Source organism: Papio anubis, chromosome 11 (genome assembly GCF_008728515.1).
Source record: "Papio anubis isolate 15944 chromosome 11, Panubis1.0, whole genome shotgun sequence".
NCBI classification, from domain to species: domain Eukaryota; kingdom Metazoa; phylum Chordata; class Mammalia; order Primates; family Cercopithecidae; genus Papio; species Papio anubis.
In genome coordinates, this window is record NC_044986.1 from 72,011,669 (window position 1) to 72,033,570 (window position 21,902).

A 21,902-nucleotide genomic window follows, 5' to 3' on the forward strand; every position below is an offset into this window, starting at 1 on the left:
TCTCTTGTAGCTCGGTGGGTCATGTGACCGAATTCTGGCCAATAAGATGTAAGAGGAACAGTTGTGGCAACTTCTGGGATGTGCATGCGTGATTTTTGTTTGCTTGTTTGTTTTTATTTTGTTTTCTTTGAGACAGGGTCTTGCTCTGTTGCCTAGGTTGAAGTGCAGTGGTGCCATCACAGGCCACTGTAGCCTCAACCTCCCAGGATGAAGCAATTCTCCCACTCAACCTCCCCAGTAGCTGGGACTACAGGCACATACCACCATGCCTGGCTAATTTTTTTTTGGTAATTTTTGTAAAGATGCGATCTCACAATGTTTCCCGGGCTGGTGTCAAACTGCTGGCTTACAATCCCCCACCTCAGCCTTCCAAAGTTTTGGAATTACAGGCTGAGCCACTGTGCGTGGCCTGGGATGTGTTCTTAAAGGGAAGGGGTACACTTTTCTCTTCTTATTCCTGTTGGCTGAGAGGCAGGTGTGACAGCTGGCACTCATGCAACCAGTATGGACCATGTGAAGAGGATAGTTGAGCAACAAAGTAGAAGAACTTTGAGTCTCTGATAACTTTATGAATTTGCCATGCCAATCCTGGGCTGTCTGCCTCTAGATTTCAGTTGTGTGTATGTGTGTGTGTGCAGTCGGGGGACAAATGGATAAAGAGAGTTATTTTCATTTTCTGTCACTTGCCACAGAACCTAATTCTTCTTCTTCTCTTTTTCTTTTTTTTTTTTTTTTTGAGACAGGGTCTCCCTTGGTGGCCCAGGCTCGAGTACAGTGGCATGATCTCTGCTTACTGCAACCTCCGCTTCCTGGGTTCAAGTGATTCTCTCATCTAAGCCTCCCGAGTACCGAGTAGCTGAGACTACAGGCATGAGCCACCATGCTCAACTAATTGTTTTTTTTTTTGGTAGAGACAGGGTTTTACCATGTCGACCAGGCTAGTCTCGAACTCTTGACCTCAAGTGATCCATTTGCCTTGGCCTCCCAAAGTGCTGAGGTTATAGGCGTGAGCCACCACACCCAGCCTACAGAACCCAATTCTAATAAACAAACCCGTAATTCGGTTCAGCCATGAGCCAAAATGATGGTAGTCAAATACTCCCTTGAAGTATGAGGGAGTCATACTTTTTTTTTCTTCATGTTTCAATGGTATGTTTAATTAAACAAATGCTCATGACAGATTTTCACAACAGCAACAAATGTTATTTCACAACATCAAATCTTCCTTACTAAGGAAAAAATGAAAACAACAACAAGGCTGATGGATTTGGATTATTTTTCATGTTTCCTGGAGGTGAAACCAGTGTCCTCACTTGTTGTCCTCTATTTCCTCAAGTTGGAGACTATCTGTTTCCATTCTCCTTACCTCCTCTCTGGCTATGTGTCCCCAGAAGGCAGCTTGGATTTTGACAGCAGCAACCTCTTCTTTTTCCTTATCTTCCTCAGAAGAGTATAAGATGGTGACTGGTGTCTCTTCCTCCTTCCCAGATATCGGGGAGTTTTCTTGTTTAGGATCACATTTCTCAGGTGGTTCTTGCTCCTCGAATACATGGCTGTTCTAGAAGCGGTCTTCTACCTGAGTCCCCCATTCTGCTGGATCAAAAGTGGTTTTCTCTCTTTTCTCTAGAAAGCTCTCAAAATATGCTGCTGCAAAAGCTGTATATTATCCAGCTGCTCTCTCAGAATCTCGTGTGTCAGCCCTTCAAGAAGACTCCCAAATCCTTGCAGAATTCAGTAGTGGGTGTTGGAGAATGGAATCGACATCTTCTTGGTAAGAACTGCCTATGGAGCCTCTTCTTTCTCTGAGAGCTGGTGCCACTGGTCCAGTTTACTTCCTCCTCTGACCTCATGTTCTAGGGATGCATGATCTCTCTCTTCCAGGGCAATTCAGGACCAGCACTGTTCAGCCTGCATCCTTCTTTACTGATATCTGCCTTTCTTCCCCTAGGCTTCCTAACACACTGTTCTGGATTCTCTGGTTGAAGGTTCAGCTGTGGCTGCAGCTCTTGACTTGCTCTTGATGTCATGACACTGCGTTGGAAGTCCCAAGGGCTCATGGTCCTCATCATGTAACCTGGGAGAAGGTTGGGCTTTTACACATGAGTCCTCATGATTTTTCTCGAATGGATTCTTCCCCATCCCAGCACACACCTTGCAACCTCTTGACAGAGCACCCATCCATTTAGGGCTGGTGTAAAACTAGAACTCTCTGAGCAGCAAGCTCTATTCTACGGTGCTCCTCAGCCCCCATTCCTCCTGATGTCTGCCACAGGTCCAATCCTCTTCCTCTAAGGTTCCAGCTCCTCTTGCCTGAGCTTTCCCCAACTTCTGCTTTCTTTTCTGGAGTTTTCAGACCTCCAGGGTCTCCCAGGGCAGAGGTCATCCCACCTGAGCATGTATTGGTGACTGCAATCTCTGCCCCTCAGACCCCAGCATTTCCTGAGGTCTGTGGGCCGCCCAGTCATACTCTCACCCAGGCAATCTCAGAGTCATTTTGTGACTCAGCCGCTCAGTCTCCTGGTCACTTAGTCACTCAATCAGCTCTTTGGTAGTTAAATCAACTAACGACTCACATCCCTGGGCCCTTGGCCAGGTGCTCAGATACTTCTCACTCCGCCATTTCATTTGCTATCTGTTCATTGATCAGCCATTCACTGAACATGAATGAGCCAGCCCTGTGCTAAGTTAGTGGGGATAAAGAGACACCAGGTACAAACCCTGTCCTCAATCGGGGGGCTGCCAGTCTGTGTCCATCAGTCATTGGTCTGGCAATCTGTTGGCTGTTTAATTAATCTATTAGTCAATCAGCATGCCAGCTATTTGATCAATGGCCAGACCCTTGCCCTGGCAGGCACTAGTCCTTGTGCTGAACTCTCAGGGTGTGTAGTCATCAGTCCGTTCTTCAAAGGTGATTAGGAGACCTCAAAGCCTCCAGAAGGAGGTGCTCTGGAGCTGTGATGGAAGTTTAGGACCAGTCTGGTTCCTGTGGGGACTGTAAGGCCTGTGGGGCTTGCTCCCAAGGCAGACCTCAGCTCAGGTCCTGGGAGATGTGGGGCAGGGGACACGGTCTGCTCTGTGTGGTGGGTGATCCTGTCTGAGGACATTGAGGGCCCTGGATTCCAGCCCCTCTTTCTCCCTCCCTCCTGGTGATGGTGCAGACAGACACACACACACATGCACATACACACACTGATAATCTCACACATGCACCCACATACTCACACAACACACATAAACCCACGAACTCACATATATGATCGCATACAAATTCACAAACACCAACACACACACTCATACACACTTTTCCATATGGACTCACACAGGCAGAAGCACACACTCATATACACATATAGTGTCACTTGGGCTTGTCCAAAAGTAAATTTGTCTCCCATCACAGCCAGGCCCCCACAGATAGCCCCATGCCACATTCAGAGATAGGTCAAGTAGCACTCTTACATCAAGACAAGTGCCACATCCTCACTCCTGGGCCTTGCCACATCCTCACTCCTGGCCCCTAGCTGGGTAGCTACCCAGCCAGGCCCCTAGTAGGGACACAGCCCTGCAGCCCAGCACCCAAATGATGCACTGGCAATGGAGCCCTGCACACCTCCCCAAAGCCCCCACCTGGTTGGGGGCATGCTGAGTTTGAGGAACCCTGAGTCCCCACACTGGGGCCACATTCCCTCTTGAGCCAGTTTTCCTCTGAGGTCTCCTGTCCCTACAGGACTGGCAATGTCCCTACAGGACACGAGACCTCTGGCCACCTCCCTGTCCTCAGCCCCCTGGGCCTGCCAGTTGATCTCAGAGTCTTCCTCGCTAACCTTCATCCCTCTGCCTCTCCAAGTCTGATGTTCTTCCTCACACAGATACTCAAAGGGAGCTCGGACACCTTTCTGTCCTTGGTGCTAAGACCCCATGCTATCCTCCCAGTTCTCTGCCAGACCACCCCTCTCGAGATGGAGATAGATGAGGGATGGGGAGCTGGGAATGTCCTTTTGAGGGGGTTCCCTATGGGGCCAAGCCAAAGGCAGAGCCTAGGGGAGGGATAAAGAGGTGGCCTTCTTAGGGATCCAGAGACCAGCAAGGCAGTGAGCTGAGAACGAGAAACATGGATAGAGGGACTTGCTATGGCTGGAGAAAGGCCAATCAGGAGACACACAGGACGGTCACCCAGGTCACCCCTCTTCTGTATGGCTGGGATCATTCTCTTGGGATGGGAAAAGGGATTCTGGCCTGTCTCAGTTATCTACTGCTACAAGAAAAAGAGTCTCAAATCAAGGGGCTTAAAAACAAGTCCAACTTTTATTTTATTCACAAATTGGCAATTTAGGTGAGGCTTAGTGGGGAGGGCTCATCTTGCTCCACTCCATTTTGGTCAGCTGGGGCAGCCCAAAGGCTGGGCCAGGAGTTGTCTGAGCCTCGTTCACTCACGTGGCTGGCAGTTGACACTGCTGTTGGCTGGGGCTTCAGCTGGGGCTGTTGGCCAGAACACTCCCATGCGGCCTGTCCTGTGGCTGCACGGCTTCCTCACAGCATGATGACTGGGTCCCAGGGGTGCACATGTCCAGAGGAAACTGTTTCACTGGTTACAATTTAGCCTTGCAAGTCCCATAGCATCACTTCCACTCCAACCACAGGCCTGCCCACCTTCCCAGATTCATGGGGAGGGAACATAGACCCCATCTGTCGAGGAAGGAGTGTCAGCTCCATAGTGTGAGAAGAGTAGATGGGATATATTGGTGGCACCAACGACTGGAAAATACAACTGGCAGAATGACTGCTCTTCATAAGCCTTCCTCATGAGTTTCAGCCTCCACCCTTACTCTAGCTTTCTTCTTCTGTTTTTCTCTCCTTGGGTACACATCACTCACCCAGGTTTCAGCTTTCTCTTCTCTGTATACAATTCACAAATTTACAGCTCCAGCCCTGACCCAATGCAGGCATCAGAAACTCAAGCCATATAAAACTCTACCTCCCTACCAAAGCCTGCTCTCCCTCTAGAATTTCTTCCGAGTACCCAGGCATGGGTTCTACTCCATCCATTCCCCCATTTCCCCTGATACATGGAAAAATGAGAGACTGGAGATGAAGCCAGAACTACATTTTACAGCCTCTCTTGAAGCTGGGTGTAGCCATGTGACTATAAGCAACTTCTTTCTCACCTGTTTGAAAGGACACTGTGCACTTCTTCCTCCCTCTACCCTTCTGTGACTGGAATATACCCAGATTTGATCACAAGAATGAGCACAATATCCTAGGGGACAAAGGAGCTCCAAGATGGAAAGAACCTGGGCCCCTGAATGATATCATGAAGCAAAGTAGCCACAGAGACCATTACCTGAGAGAGAAACTTCTTTCTGATTTAAGTCCCTGTATTTGTTTTACCATTGCGTAGCCCAATACCTGAGTCTAAAGACCTCAGGATCTTCTTCGCCCTCCTGCTGTCCATTCTAGTTCAGCCATTCACCAGGTACAGTCCATTCATTCTGCCTTCTCCCTGCCCCCTGGAACTGTCCTTGCTGTGCCTGTCCTGCAGCTTCTCCCTTGCTTCCAGCTCTCACTTTCTCCTTCTTAACTACAAGACCTCCACATTGGTTTCTTTATATCCAGTCTCTCATTGTTCCATCCCATAATGTTCTTCCTCTGCTCAAAGACCTCCAATGGCTCCCTATTGCTTATTGAAGAACAAGACACCATCTTTCCTGCTTCCATCCCTTTGATCCTGCTGGTCCTTCCTCCTGGATCCCCAAATCTGCCGTTTTCTAGCCATCAAATGCCTACTCATCATCCAAGCCCAGATCAAGTGCTGTCTCCTCCCTGATGACTTTCACGTGTTCCTATTGGAGTTCATCCTGGGCCTCCACTGATTATATCCCTCATCACAGCCTGCCTTAAGGCAACAATTGTCTCTATGACCCACTAGACTGGACAGTAAGTTATTTGAGGGCAGAGACCATGTCCCGGTCATCTTCCCATTGCCTCCACGCCTAAGATAATGCTGTGTATGCAGTAGATGCTCAATATGTGCTTGCCAGTGAACACTCACTTTCCATGGCTGGAGGCTCACAACTCTGTCTGGGCACTGTTCTTGCTGCAGGTGATCAGGGTTGTCTTCCCTCTGGCCTTGAGGGCTTCCTCAGAGAATCCCGGAGTAACTGAGGGGTGCTGCCCTCCTCACACTTCCCTAGGGCCTGGGGAAGGAGCAGCTGTGAAGATTCTGTTTGCTCTGAGTGCAGACTCTGTGAGTGGAAGTGCACAGGTTTTATTGGCAAGGGCTTTAGAATGAGACAGACCCAGCTTTGAATTTCAGCCCCACCACTTTTTAGCTGTGGGACTTCAGGCATATTGCTTAACCTCTCTGAGACTCAGTTTTCTCTTTTGTAACATGAGTTTACTGTAGCTACTTATCTCCTAGAGGTCTTGTGAGGACATAAAAAGATAATATAGAGAAAGCACTACATATAGTATTTGGCATAAATAAAGTGCTCACTAAATGGTATCGATAATCATAATTCCAATTTCTTTCCTGATACTCTGTCTGGTAAGAGTGGATCAGGGCATGTTTCACACTAGGCCTGGTCCACTGGAATCCTTGCTGTCAGATGGAGGTTTCCCTATGGACAAGGGTCAGAGGATGTGCCTTGTCACAACTGAGTTGAGTTAGAGCTGGGTTTTGCTGGGTGCCCCCAGAAGGTGGAGGAGAGGGAGCAGGGCTGGTGTCCAGTGGGGTGAGGGTGAGGAGCTGGCTGTTTGCTAACCCCAAAGTGGCTGGGTTAAACCAGATCTACTGGCAGGTGCCTATAGCCAAGGGTACAATGTCAGGGGTAAGATATGGCAGACTTCAGGGGCTTCCAGGCAGTCAAGGGCTCTCTGCATCAGATGGGCTGCCAGAATCATCCCACAGTTCTCAGTTTCCTCTGGTGTAAAGGATCTGGATCTATGTGGGAGAAGGGGTCCAGGACCCCACATGAGCAGGCTTGGTTTCCAGCAGAGGAGAGGTACTGAGGGCAGTTGGAAGTGGCCCACATACAGTGGCGTCAGAGAGAAAGATTACACTCACCCTAAATATACCACACGCTAATCCTGGGGACAGCAGACCGTGTCCAAGTCCTCCTCACTAGCAGGGAGGGGCCATGATTCGGGGCCTGGACAGCTGGATCTGCAGGTTGCAGTCATTTGTACTAGAACAGGTAGGGCCAGTGGTGAACTGGTAAATGGTGAACAAACAGTTCTTTGGTGTTGGGAAAACTTTCATTTATAGCACTTGCCCATTGCTGTGGTGTAAATACTCCTACTATGGCTGATTTCAAGCTACTAACATAAACATCACTGAGTGACGAGTTGGGAAAAATGTGCACAGATAGCTGTTGGGAGCCAGTAGGAGCTGATTCCAGCACACCACTGGGTGGGGTCTGACACCTGCATTTGGGGAGAAAGGCAGATATCTGTGACTTCAGTGTACAGAGAAGTAAAGGTCACTATGCAGTGTAGCAAACAGTGAAAGGCACAAGAATAATAGACCCTGGAGCCTAATACCTATAACAAATCCCTGCTCTGCTACTTCTTGGTTGTGTGGTTTTGGGCAAGTCACTTTGCCTCTCTGTGCCTCAGTTTCCCCATCCATAAAGTGGGGCTAATGGTAGTGCCTCTTTCGTAGAGTTCCAGTGAGGTTGCACAAGTGTACACTGGGCTGTGGTGAGTTGACAGAAATGTTATTTATTACAGTTGATCACACAGAGTAGTTGGAATGTCCCATTGGTCAGAATAATTTAGAAAGGAAAACCCAGAGGCCCTCAGGGCATGTCCAAAGGCCTTGCTTTTTTATCTTTAAAATTGGATTTCCTTCAAGGTCAAGGATTTAAAATCTGCAGGCCCATGAACTACTTGAAATTAAGTTTCCCACATTGAGCATGTGGACTCGTTTCTTTGAAGAGGGCCCACAGCTTTCATTAATTGTCAAAAAAAGGTTGTGGTTTCTGCATCCTTCCCTCAACCCACAAAAGGCTTAAGAACTGCTGATGTGGATGGAACGTGTAGAATTCTCACACCCTAGGAATTGCCTAATTGCCCCGGAAGGGTTTTGGAGGAGAGGAGATGTTTGTAAAGTGTATGAAAGAAAAATGGCAGAGATGGAGAGACACAGAGAGTCAGCCGAGAACTCTGAGATGTCTCTTCCTTGTTGAGACCTAAGGCTGGAGGAAACTTCCAGCAACAGGACAACCAAAAGGCTCACATTCATGCTCAGTGCCTCTCCTGGTTCCTGCATTCTCCTTACTCCCTCTAGTTTCCCAGGGGCCTCCTCTTCTTTTCTGCAAGTCTCCCTCTCCTCCCAGTGCCCTCTTGGACCCAGCATAGGTATCCCCTGGGCCACCTCTTTGTAGGTGCATAGAGGCAGGGTTAAAAGTAACTCACATGGGCCAGGCGCAGTGGCTCATTCTGTAATCCCAGCACTTTGGGAGGCTGAGGTGGGCAGATCACTTGAGATCAGGAGTTAGAGACCAGCCTGGCCAACATGGTGAAACCGCGTCTCTACTAAAAGTACAAAAATTAGCTGGATGTGGTGGCACGTGCTTATCATCCCAGCTGCTCAGGAGGCTGAGGCAGGAGAATCGCTGGAACCTGGGAGGAGGAGGTTGCAGTGAGCTGAGATTGTGCCACTGCACTCCAGCCTGGGTGACAAAATGAGACTCCGTCTCAAACAAACAAAACAAAACAAAACTCGCTCACCTGTTGTTATGATTCAGTGACACCATTTGTCTTCTTTATGGTTGGATTTTGTTTCTTTCAGGCTTCTGTAGTTACACTATATTATTTAAGGCAGGGTCTGCCTCCGTTTTGGGTTGGAGGCTGTATTCAGGTTTTTTTTTTTTTTTTTTTTAATCAGTAACATGGAAGCAGGTGGCAGATAGGTTTAATATGCTTCTGCCTTTCCACCCAGCAGCTTTGATTTTCTCCTTTTTTCTTATTCCTCTTTATTTCCATCTCCCTTTCCCGGTATTATTCTTCTACTTCCTCCCCTCCTCCTCCTCTTCCTTTTTCTCCTCTTTCTTCTTCCCTCTTTCCCCTCCTCTTCCTCCTTCTCCTTCTTCTCCTCCTTCTTCTCCTTCTTCTCCTCCTTCTCCTCCTCCTTCTCCTCTTCCTCCTCAGGGCCAATCCTACTCTACATCATTGCATTGTACATTGATAGGCACCTAAAATTTAACTGAATTGCACCAACTCTGAATTACAACTCTGAGGGCTTCTCCAGCAGCACCCCTGCCCACTTTATCAACAAGAATTTATGTCTAAACGGCAGAAGTCACCATGCTATGACCCACTGAAGGTGGGCAACAAGAAGAGGGCTCTCTCTTGACTCTGGCTCTGGGTGATCCCACTCGTGGGGTGCAGGGGAGTCTGCCAATATTCTATTTCTACTCCTGCCCCTCTTAGTAACAAAGCCCTTTGTGTTAGTCAGCTTGGGCTGCCAGACAAAATACCACAGACTGATAAGCTTAAACAACAGAAATTTATTCTCACAGTTCTGGACGCTAGAAGTCCAAGATCAAGGTGCCAGCTGATTCTGTTTCTGGTGAGGGCTCTCTTCCTGGCTTTTAGATGGCTACCTTCTTACATGGCCTTTCTTCTGTGCATTGGTTGGGGGTGGGAGGTTGGTGGTATCTCTTCCTTTTCTTAGAAGGCCACAAATCCTCCCAGATTAGGTTCTACCTTTATGACCTCATTTAACTTTACCTTCTCAACAGCCCTATTTCCAAATACAGTTACACTGGGGTGTAGACCTTCAAATGAATTTTTTTGGGGACACACTTCAGTCCATAGCAGCCTTGAGTTTATCTGAGGTGGCAGTGTACCCAACTAAACATGACATTTCCCAGCTTCTCTTACAGCTATGTGTGGCCAAGTGACTCAACTCTACACAATGAGGTGCAGGCTGAGGAGTGGTGTGGCTTCCAGGAAGACCCATTCAAAGGGAGAGGGTCCGTTTTACCTCTTGTTCCTTTTCCTGTGGTTTAGAATGAGCTGATGGTGCCTGAGCTCAAGCAGCCATCTCAGACTCAGAGATGACATAAGGATGAAAGCTTCCTGGACTGGCAGAGCTGAAGACAGAAGGACCCTGGGTTCCTGGTGACCGAGGGCTCCCCCCAGCCTGGACTGCCCACCTCCAGTCTGGGAGATTATCTGTCTTCCATAAGCCACTATTTGGGAGTCTTTGTTATTGTCAGCAAATGCTATTTCCAGCTGATGCATGGAAGCTTACCTGGCTCTGAGTTTTGAGCGTCAGGCAAAGACATTCAAAGTTCCTCTAAGGCCACTGCTACTTTTCCTCCTACCCTCCCTTCTTTGGAAGCATAATTTTATCCAAGGAATGCCCGATTCATGCACATTTGTCCTCCCTTTGTTTTTTTTTCTTTCCTCTGCTTTCTCCTCTCTCCCTCCCTCTCTTCTTTCCTTTCTTTCCCTTCCCTCCTTCTAATTTATTGAACACCCACTATGTACCAGGTACCATGCTAGCTGCCATGATTAGAAGTAGGTATAGGAGATAATCCCTTCTCCCTAGGAACCCAGAATCCAGGCTTTCTGGACAACATAAAGAGAATATGATGGCAGGATACAGCAAAGGAAAGGGCATTAAATCTGATAAAAAGGGCCTGGGGGGTCCCAGAAGGAGGTCACACTTGGCCTGAGATCTAAAGTAGAACTTTTGTGTCGCTGGTAATAAGGAAAAGAGGGTGGAGGACAAAATCCCAGGCACAGTGACCAGCACAGTGTTACTTTATTCAGCTTCATCGCCTGTAAAATGGGGACAGTAATAGTAACATGAATAAGTGAATGCATGTACTAATAAGTGTGCAGTTCATGCTACTTTTTAATTTTATTCTTGTTGGCAATGTGCTGTTCACCCTGGTAGGCACAGCCCTGTATCAGTTTTGGAGACAAGCTTCACAGAGGACATGTGACTTACTTGTCCATGGTCACACAACTATAAAGAGGCACTGCTCAAAACCAAGTGTCCTGGTCCCTGGTACAGTGGCCTTTGTATCTCTACCCTCTGACTTTGCATTAAGTGCTGAGGGAACGTAAAGTGAGGGAAAGATCAGTGTGTGGTGGGGGAAAAATCTAGAGGGCTTCCTGGAAGAGGAGAGTATTGAGAGCATTTTGGTAGAAATGGAAAAAGGAAGGTATTCCAGGGAAGGAGTGTATGATAGGTGTCATCCACCAGGGTGTTAGAGGATGGGCTGGGGGGCTAGCTGGCTTTCAGAGGATTTGAGCTCTGAAGATTGGTCAGACACGAGGTAGATCAGGCAAACAGAGGCAAGATCAGAGGATGAACCATGATTACAGGCACCCTGATGGCCAGGTAGTGGAGTGAAGCTCTAAGACAGTGGGTCACAGGGAGCCACTGGAAGTTCTTGAGCAAGAGGGCTGGTCAAAATGAAATGAGACTTTTGGGAGAAAGGAAAGAAAGAAACCAACTTGTCTTTACTAAGAACCAGTATGAAATAGGCAGGAGGTTGGCCATTTTCAAATTTATTACTTAATTTGAGCCTCACTATAGCGCTATTAGTTTGGTATCAATGTCCCTATTTCATAGATGTGAAAACTGAGGTCAAGAGAGACTTACCCTTAGATATGAGTCAGTGGTGGAGCTAAAAGTTAGGTTAGACTGAACCTAAATCTGTGCTTTTTCCACTGCACCATGTGGCTTTATGCTGGTCTCACTCTAGGAATATCTGTTGTACTGTGAGTGTCCCAACTAAGGCATTTCCTAGCCAGGGCTCAAGTCTTTTAATAGCCCAGATATCCCCTGGGCTCACTCTGGGTCACACTGGGCACAGAGGCCTTAATACCCTTGGAACTTCTGGGGACTCCCAGCACCAGGTAGGATTAAGTGCTTGGCTTCCAGGTCTGATAGAAGTAGGTTCAAATCCAGCTATACTGTGCATGAACTGGAGAGCAATATGCTTTAGCTCACCGAGCCTCAACCCAGGTAGGGCAGCGGAATGAGCCCTGGATTGGGAGCCAGTCCAAGCATAGGTTGAAACCATAGATGGAAGTGACAAGCACTGAGGAGGTGAAATGGTGTCTTTATTATTTCAAAATAGAGTTGGAGGGGGTAGCGAGGAAATAAGGTTGCCCATGAGCTGCTCATTGTTGAGGCTGGGTGATGGGTTTATGGGGGTCGATTACACCATTCATTCTACTGCTCTGTTTGAAAATCTCCATTAATAAATAGACTGGGCACAGTGGCTCACGCCTGTAATCCCAGCACTTGAAGAGGCTGAGGTGGGCGGATCACTTGAGGTCAGGAGTTTGAGACCAGCCTGACCAACATGGTGAAACCCTGTCTTTACTAAAAATACAAAAAATTTAGCTGGGCATGGTGGTGCATGCCTGTAATTTCAGCTACTCAGGAGACTGAGGTGGGAGAATTACTTGAACCCGGGAGACGGAGGTTGCAATGAGCTGAGATCAAGCCACTGCACTCCAGCCTGGGCGACAGAGCGAGACTCTGTCTCAAAAAAATAAAATTAAATTAAAAAAGAAAAAGAAAAAAGAAAATCTCCGTTACAAAATAAAATAATAACAATAACACCAAAAACCTTTTGAAAACCCAGCTATGTTCACCACACCCTCCCCTAGCTGGAACAGCATCTCTGGTTCCCAGGTACTGTTCTGTTTTAAAACTTCATCAGGCAAGAGCAGCCAAGGTGAGAATCCCTGCTTATATCCCTCTCTCACTAGCTGTGTGACCTTAAACCTGTGTCTTTCCCCTGCTGAGCCTGTTTCCTCATCTGAAAAACGAGGTGAAGATGATTTTAAGTTCAAGGGTACAAGTGCAGGTTTGTTACATGGGTAAACTTGTGTCATGGAGGTGTGTTGTACAGATTATTTCATCACCCAGGTATTAAGTCTCATAATGGGGTGAAGATTCTAATGACCTCATGGAACTGTTGTGAAGTTTAAGTGGGATGATATAGGATCCCATGGGTTGGGCATAGCCCCTGACAGATGTGAGCAGGTCAGCCTAGGTTTTCCAGTCACTCCAAGCACCACCAGGCCGCTAGCCGCATTCCGTGAGGAACCCTAAGACAATATGTGCAGCAGAGGCCAGCAGATGACCTGGCAGGGGATGGGTCCCACCTTCTGGGCAACTTTCGCGAGTTTTCTGCGGAAGTACTATGCGCTAACCGATTGCGCCGCTGGAGCTCCAGCTTTATGAGTTTTCTAAAGCATGAGAAGTTCATCATCTAGTGAGGCTTTTTTATCTGCCTTTCCTCACTGCTTAAAGACCAAGCCCACATCTTTCCTTCTTCTGTCTGCTGTCGGAGCATAAGTGTGTGCCACACGTAACCAGGTGTGCCAGAGTCAGAGCAGGGGTGTGGCTTCTGTGGAAGTAGGAGTGAAAGTGTGCAAACATGTGAGTGTGTGTGTTGACAGGCATCCGCATTTGTGTTAGTTGTGCTTACTCAGAGGTCCACAGGCTTGTGGCAGATTTCAGAAGCTGGTCCTTCTTCGGCAGCTCTCTCCAAGGCACACCTCCCTGATTTGCATCTATGCGGAGTTACCCAGCACCAGGACACCAGGGTCACTCAGTGTCACCACCAGAGGGACAGGTAGGGGGATAAGATTGGATGGTGGGGGAAAGGCCTGAACTTTATCCACCAGCTCTGCCACTGGTCTCCAGGACTTAGCCTCTGTTTCTCAAACTGTCACGAATGAGTAAAGCCCTTGGCAAGGGGTAGGCGTTAGGAAATAATCAGTGAAGGAGGGAGTGAATGAATGCAGGCCTGTGTGGGGACTGCTTCAGCATGGCAGACAAGGTAACGTGTCAGAGCCTTGAGGGTGGGAGCTCCCCAGGTTGGGAAGGGACTGACACCTGGGTCAGTCCTCCGGACAGGAAGAGAGAGCCAGGAGGAAACAAGGGCAGAAGCCAGAGAGGGTGGAGAAGAGCAGGGAAGACGGTTCGCAGCAGGAGAAAAGAGGCGAGGAGCCACAGGGAGGGGCCTCCTGGACACTGCTTCTAAAGCCACGCGAAAGTGGAAGCTCGGGGCCTCGGGATCCCCACTCAGCCGGCTGCCAGCGCGCTGGCTGGGGTTGCAGGGCTCCTTCCTGCTCCGCCGGGCTCTGCAGCGCCGCCTGGTGGACACGTGGCGCTCCGCCCGGGCTCCAGCCGCCCGCCTGCACGCCTGGGATCCCGCGGCTGCTCGGGAGAAAGCTGGAGAGAGTCGTGGGGCGCGCATTGGGGAGGGGCATTTGTCCCTCCGAGGAGGCTCGCACCTCGGCCTGGACGCGCAGCACATACTGGCACCCACCCTTCACTTACCTGGCGCCCGGGGTGACTCGGATCCGTCCAACACGTCGGGGAATCCTTTCTGTCCTCACCCCCGGGCGCCCCAGCACCGGAACGCTGTGCCTTTGTGTAGCTGCTCCCGGAAGGGTTCTCATCAAACTTTTAAGGGACGTTGGTTTTGGGTTGTGTTGATAAAATACCAAGAAGCATGACGGCACGAACGTCCCAGGTTCGTCTCCCTGCCGGTCCCAGGCCTGAATCCCAGGGTACGGGAATGTCTAGGTCCTTCCCAGCCGGCAAGGTGTGGTGGCTCAGGGACCCCTGTCCGAAGACGCTAGGGAAAAGAGGCACAGTTTGTGGGTCGCAGTGGCCAGGAGCGAGTGGCTGCTGCTGGTGAGAGGGTGGTAGATGCCTGGCTTTCAGGTCCCCAGCCGTGGGCACTGGAGCGTGGGACCCCTGCTGCAGCACCGCTACGATCGCCCGCTCTCCCACCTGCAGGGCGCGGGATGTCTGTCCGAGAGGCTGGGTTGACTGACAAGCCCTCTGGCCAGGATTCTCAAGGAACCAGGCCCAGCCCAGCTTCTCTCGGCGGGACCAGAGTGGGAGCTGGGCCGCGGCGTCTGAGGACGCTGCGGGCCAGGGGTCCTCTTCCGCGCCAGCTCCGTTTCCCAGGGTCTCGCAACGTCCGGACATCAGGGTCGGGGGTGCAGAGACGGCAGCGGAGCCAGAGTCCCCACCAAGTCAGTTCCAGGCAGCAGCACGCGCGCTCCCCGCAGCATCCGGGAGGTCGCTGAGGGTGGCTTTGCATGCAACCCGGGTAAAGGCCCTGCAGCCGTGAGGCTGGCCCTAGGAGGAGGGTGGAAAATCTCAAAGTCACCAACCCCGGTGCAAATGGCGGCAGGGGCTGCGGGCTGTGCGACGCAGGCGAGAGGCCAAAGGCTGACTCCGCGCGGCCGTGAGTCCCCAGAGGCAACGGGGGTACCTGAGCGCCGAGGGGATCCCGAGTCTCAGAGAACCCAGAAGAGCCTGACCCCAAGGAGCGGGGAGTTTGGGGTGCGCTCTCACAGCCCCGACTCCATGGTCCCGGAATCCCCGGAAAGGGAGCTCTGGGCTCAGAGCTCCCAACCAGCTGGAGGACCAGGGCTAGCGCCCAGGCTTGGAGCGTCTGGGAGGGGGCGCTGGGTCTCCGGCCCCCTCCCCGCAAAAGGGACTGGGACTCTTTTCTGTGTGCTTCCTTCGGCGCTTCGGGCAGCTCTGTCCTGCGGCCCAAGTTGGGGAGAGCTGGGAGCTGCGCCCGGACCCAGACTCCCGCCGCGGTTCTGCAGAGCGGAGCCTTAGGTGCCCACCTGATAGCCCCAGAGAGGCCGGGCCTGGGCGCCGGGACGCTCTTGGGGCCGCACTTGAAGGGGCTTGCCGGGTCCCTGGCCGGGTGCGCTCTCCTGCGGCGCGGACTGGAATAGAGCGCCTGCCGCAGAGCCACCCGGACGGGGAAAAGCAGCGGTGGCGCCGGCCTGCCCCGGGTCCCGACTCTGGAGGGAGGAAGGAGCCGGCGGTAGGGGTGGGGGCGTGGGTTAGGGGAGGGGAAGCGTTTAGAAGGCCGTGGGCAGCCAGAAGAAGAAAAGAGGACACACTCTCCCCGAGGGACCAAAGGGTCCCGGCGTTCCCTTCCCAGCCCGGGACACAGGTTTCCCTAGCGCCCCTCCGCCTCCCAGTGTATTCGGCTTGCCTGCCGTGGGCAGGGGAGGCTTGGAAGCCAACGCAGGGGCAGCGCGCAGCCCCACGTCCCCGAGGCCCCGGCCCAGGCCCAGCCGGCGAGTCCCAGCCTGCTCCACTCTGCACAAAACGAAACCCAAACGCCCAAAAAGCTCAGGAGGGAAATTTAACAAAAACCCTGTTCCCCGCCACACACCCCCTTTCACTTTTAAAAAGCCAGCTGCCACGAGAAGATTGAAATAAAAACGAAATGATTGATAGCAGGGGACACTATCTTTCCAAATAGTGAGATATCCTCTATAATTATGTTCCCCAAGGCCAACTTCGTGGCTGGTCGCCCCTTCCGACGCCTTTGCCTCCCAGAAAATCACAACAAAGCGATCGGAAATTCGGCCACGGTCCCGGGAAGAAGGAGTAGCAGTGAGGCCCCGGAACCCACTGCGGCCGAAACTGCCATGCTCTCTTTAACCAAAAAATAAAAAAGATAAGAAGAAGTAAAACCCTTTAATACATCAAATATACGGAATTTTAATCTTTAAAGCGATACATTGTCTATTATTTTAGTACATGACGTAAACCTTGTCCCCTTCTCAGCGGGTAGACTTAAAAATTAAAAATAGTTAAGTGTTCCTTTTAAAGAACAAAATAAGGCAAATGAGGTTTTGGAATAAATTTTTTTTCCTTTTTTTTTGTTGTTTTCTTCCAGAATACATACAAAAAAATACCCATTCTCTTCGATGGTATACACCTTAAAAATAATTGCAATTTTAAATCAGAGCTGACAAATTGTGACTTTTTCATTTTTTGTAACAAACATGCATGTAAATTTGTGTTTCAATCAGACATTAAATAACGTACAATACAATCATAGCAATTTTAAAGTAACATTAAAGAGAAGACCTCTAGTTCTGTGGCGGTTTTGCTTTTATTTATAATCTACAAGGGATGGGAGGGTTTGTTTTCCACATTTTTACCCTCAAGTTTTAAATTTTTTCCCTCCTCCTTTTTACCTACAGAGCTCAAACTAAATAATGCACTTTTGAACCACGGGTCCGCTTGGAGCTAACATAAATAAATACCAGTGTCCACCGATGCAGTCCTCAGATGAACACTTTCTCAATTATTTTTTCCTTCTTTTTCTATAAAAAGTCAAACGATATTTTTTCAACTTTTATAAAGTTTGGGTGGGGAGGTGAGAGTGGGGAGAAGGGGAGTGTCCCACCGGGTCTCGGTCGCTGCTGTCGGGTAGATACGGTATATATTTATTTCCTTTCGTGGCCCGAGTCCTCCCCACGCGCGGGTGTCAGCAGCCTGGGCCGTGATCCCGCCCTTCCCTGGGCTCCTCCCCTCCCCCAGCTCCTTCCTCTCCCTCGCTCGCCCTCCCGGCCGCCCTCACTGATACCCCAGCGCCGAGGCGGTGGTCAGTCTCTGTCCGTAGAGGGCGTAGGGGGAGTAGTAGGGTCCGGTGGCGGCGGGCACCGGCACGGGGGCGCCGGGCGTGGGAAGCGGGCTCTTGGAGTAGGGGTGGTAGCGGCTGCTGAGTCCCAGCGCGTGGTGGGGGCTGCGCAGCGCCAGCGTCCCAGGGCTGCCCGGCGCGCCCGAGGTGGGGATGTGCATGTGGCAAGCCATGGCGGCCGCGGCGGCGCTGGCCAGAGACGACGAGCTGGGGTAGCCCGACAGCAGTTTGTCTGTCCCGGGGAATGCCGTATGGGTCCGCAAGTGGCTCAGCAGCTCTTCTGACGTGGCGAAGCGCTTGTCGCACGGCCCGTTGGCCGACACCCAGTTGCAGATGTGGGGGAGCGGGTCGTTAGGGAGCATAAAGCCGTAGGGGTAGAGGGGGTGGCCGGCCAGGGAGGGCGGTGTGGCGCCAGCAGCCGCGGCGGCCGTTAGCGAGGAGTGCACACCGTGCAGCGGGTGCGTGGGGTACACCAAGGGGTATCCGGACTTCAGCGCCGCGGCCGCAGCGGCCGGATCATGTGCGCACGAAGCGCTGGCGGCCGCCGCCCCTGCCAGGTGGCTAGCGCAGTGGTAACTGAGGCAGTACGGGTCCCGGCACAAACTGGCTGTCATCACGGACGGCGGAGACGCTCCGGCCAAGGGGCTGGAGCCGGCCGGCTTACTGCAGCCCAGAGACCCGGCCGCGGCCGCCGCCAGCTGCGCCCCCACTAGGCTGCCTGGCTTGGTGGGGTCGAGTGCCACGCCGTGTGGCAAGAACTGGGGCGGGTAGCCGGCGTAGGCCCCGGCCAGGCTGCCTGGGTAGGTCATGCCCGCGGGAGGCAGAGGGAACACTGTCTGGCCCGGCTTGTAGGGTGACACGGGAGCCACCAGCCCAGAGCCCAGCACTGAGGAGGAGGTGGGCGCGCTGGGGCCGGAGCCGGAGCTGGAGCCCGATGAACCGCCGCAGTCTGAGCCCAAAGCCTTGCCCCCCGGGCCCCCATCTGGATGCTGGTTCACGTCCACATTAATCCCGCCGCCGCAGCTAATCCGGCCGTGTGCCAGCCCCGTGGGTCCCCCTTCGGCCGAGGCGCCCCCGGTGCCCTTGCCGCCGCCGCCCACGTCGGTGTCTTTCTTGTCGTCCTTGCCCTCCGGGGCACCCCCGGCCGAGGGCAGCATACCTCCCGGTGAGCAGGCCGAGGCGCTAGAGCTCGGGCTGCCTGTCCTGGGCGTGAATGGCTGGCAGGTGGCGCTCGGTACCCGGAATCCCGACTTCTCCGCCGAAACACCCCCGCCGCCGCCCCCGCCACCGCCACCGCCTCCACCGCCGCCTCCCGGCTCCTTCTTATCCGAGCCGGGTTTGGAGTACGGCTTGAAACTCGACTTGTCCTCCACGCCGATGTCGCTCAGCTTGAGGGGGCCCGATTTGGTGTCCTTGTCGCCCGCGGCGCCGCCGCCGGCACCGCCCGCGCTGCCCCCGTTGGAGGCAACCGAGGAGAGTTTGGAGGAGGGCGAGGGGTCGGGCTTCCCGATCTGCGAACATGTTTGAGCCAACAGCGCCAGCGGGCTCTTCTTGGCATCGAGCTGCGGGGTCAGACGATGGGGGGGGGGGGGGTCACACAGAGAAAGAAGTGGAAACCCTTTAGAATCCTGGCTTCTGGGGTTCAAATGCCTCTCCGCAACAGCCCACGAAGATCCTCCCAGCCCCGAGGCACAATTCTAGGCGGCACCCCGTCTTCAACACCCACTCACAAACAAACATTCTCGCCCTTGGGAAAGGCAGCAGATTGCTTCCCCCGCCCAACCACCACCCCCAGGAGCATCTTTCCTGCCCTCTCTGAGCGCTAACTAGATTTTTAAAAAGCAAAACGTTTCGGTTTTCGATTCCTAGACCCAGAACTGTACCCCCTCCCCACAAACACTCCTTAATTCTTCAGAGTAAGGGCTTGGGCGGCTGGCGCCTCAGAGGCTGTGTGCACACACTGCCTTCTGGGGATCCGGAGGACGGCGACTTTGAAACCGTATTTCAGACCTCCGCCTGCCTTCGGTGCCGAGTGAAGGGGCCTGGGTCGGGGTAGGGGCTTTCATATCAAAAGGAGAAACAAGTATTTGCAGCCTTGCTTCCTAGCATTCACGCCCCATTCCACTTCCTCCCCCTTTTCCGCCCTAGTTTTGAGGTACGGAAGCAGTAGCCTCTTCCCCCATTCGGGAGCTGAATCACTCCGACTCCCCCACCCCCGCCCACATGCCGAGAAAAAGAAAGCCCTAGGGTGGCAACCAGGGTAGTGGTCCCAGTGCGATCCAGAGGGTCCTTACCTCGATGGGGCTGACGGGCGTGGAAGGCAGGGGCTGCAGGTACTCGGGGTGCAAAATGTGGCCAGTTCGTGCCGTCAGCATCTTCAGCACCTTGATTGGCAGGCGGTTGGCCTGGCGCAGGGGGTCAGAGGGAGGCACGGCGTGCACAAAAGGCTTGGTGCTGCCGGCCGGGGACGAGCCTGGGCCGGGGCCGGAGCTATTTCCAGAGAGCGCGCTGGTCCAGGCAGGGTCCGCACCGCCTCCGCCGCCGCCGCTGTGCTTACTGCTTCTTAGGGCAGAAAGCGAGGGCGCTGTGCTCATGACCCACCCGCGCGCATGGGAGCAGCGGGGGGGAGGGCTCCGGGAGGCGCGGGGCGGGCTCGGGGCTGCGCGCTCGCCCGGGGAGCAGGAGCAGCGGGAGGAGGAGGAGGAGCTGGCGCGGCGGCCACGGGCGCCCAGCGCGCCTTCTCGGCGCCTGGAGCCAGACGCGAGTAATCCTGGGTGGCCCGCAGCGGAGCCGTGGCCGGGCTGGAGGAGCCGGCTGGACTGCGGGAGTGCCGGGCGGCTCGCGGTGTCCGCCTGGGGCTGCTCCCCTGCGCTGCGCTCTCACGGCCCCGCGCCGACGCTGCGCTCTGCGATGTGAGCCGCTGCGTGTCCAGCCGGGGCTCTGGCGAGGAAACTCACTTCAAAAGCAGCTGCACCGAGGGGGAGATTAAAGCCTTTGCCGCCTTCCAATCAAATGGGAGCCCGAGGTGATTGGAGGGTCAAGGGGATGTGACGCGTCCCGCGCCGCCGCCGCCGCCGCCGCTGCCAGGACTCTCAGAGCTGGTTTTAATGGGCAGCTCCCTCTTCGCCGCCCGCCCCCCCGTGTGTCCCCTCCCTCGATTTCGCTCCGAGGACGAGATGGACATTTATTCTACGTTTGCCATCCGCCGCCTCCCTCTTTTTTCCTCCTCGTCGTTCTTCCTTTCCCCAGCTCGAAAATAAACTGAAACCTTCTTTTGGAGGGGGGTGCGCGTGAGGAACAGACTGCGGGGGTGTCCAGAAGGAGCACCAGTGGGAGTGTGGACACCGGCCGGACTGTCAACTCCAGGGGCTAAAGGAACCCGCACACCCAGTGTTTTCTCCTTCGCAGTAATCGAGATCCCGCGCGGCGCAGCGCGGCCACCAGGGTAAGAAGGCAAGGTGGGGGAGCCGGAGCTGGAAGAAGCCCGCCCGCCCGCCCGCTCTGATTTCCTCAGATTCCGCGGCGGAGAAACCAGAAGCTAGATGGGCAGTCGCAGCGGCGGCGGCTCAACACCGCGATGCGCGCTGGGCTCTCCGCCCTTCCCGGCCACGTGACGCCCGGGGACGCGTAGATTGGGGCAGCAGCGGGGATCACATGTTTCCTCTGTTTCACACTCAGTCTCTCCCCCAACCCCCCATTCTTACTCTCCCATTCCACCCTCTTTTCCTCCCTCCCCCCGTTCTTTGGGCATCTCCACCCCTCCATCAATTGTCAATGTTCCTCGACCGCAATCAATCAGTTATTTGTCAGCTCTTGTCAATCCTCCCGTGATTTATGTCAGCTTTTGTTGCTGATTACAAGGCGGGTGCGACTTGAAGGGAAAAAGAGAGAGGGAGAGACGGAGAGGAAGGAAGAGATCGAGAGGGAACTGGAGGAGGGGAAAGGAGGAGCGGCCTCCTGGGATGGGGGTGGGGTGGGATGGGGGCTCTAAGAAAAAGAATGAAAGAGGGGAAAGAGGCGCACGGTGTCAGGAAAATGAATAGCGAGAGTAAAGTGCGCAGGTGCGCCCAGGGCGCCGAGAGGGGTGCGCAGGCCTGGAGTGCGCGCCTGCCCTCTCGTTGTCGGAGAGACGCCCTTCCACCTCTGGGGGCTTCGGTCTGTTCGGGTCGCGGAGTTCGGGCGCGGCTCCGGGTACCTGAGACCAGCGGCGGCAACGTCTAACACGGGAGATTCCCTCCACCCCACCCCGCCGCCGCTAGTCCCCGGGGGGGGGGCGTGTAGCTTGCGGAGGTCAGGCTGCCACCCTCCGTAGTTCCCTAACCCCAAACTCGGAGACTTCTAAGAGCCACACCACCAAGGAACCTCGAATCCTGGAGGTCAATGGTGGGGTAAACCTCGCCTCAATTCTTTGACCCCCTCGGGTCGTAACCAGGGCTGAGAGGC

The 21,902-nt window shown here is 53.2% G+C and overlaps 1 protein-coding gene and 1 pseudogene across 1 annotated transcript; both read right to left on the reverse strand.

The window, feature by feature from the left end:
* Positions 1–942: 942 nt before the first annotated feature.
* Positions 943–8,483, reverse strand: LOC110744127 (annotated as a pseudogene).
* Positions 8,484–16,488: 8,005 nt separating this feature from the next.
* Positions 16,489–20,531, reverse strand: ZNF503 (zinc finger protein 503). The gene is made up of 2 exons (XM_003903726.5): positions 19,754–20,531; positions 16,489–19,021 (listed from the first exon to the last, which is right to left on the reverse strand). Exons 1-2 carry the CDS (start codon positions 20,051–20,053, stop codon positions 17,396–17,398), a joined length of 1,926 nt encoding a protein of 641 aa, XP_003903775.1. The 5' UTR covers positions 20,054–20,531; the 3' UTR covers positions 16,489–17,395.
* Positions 20,532–21,902: the final 1,371 nt, after the last annotated feature.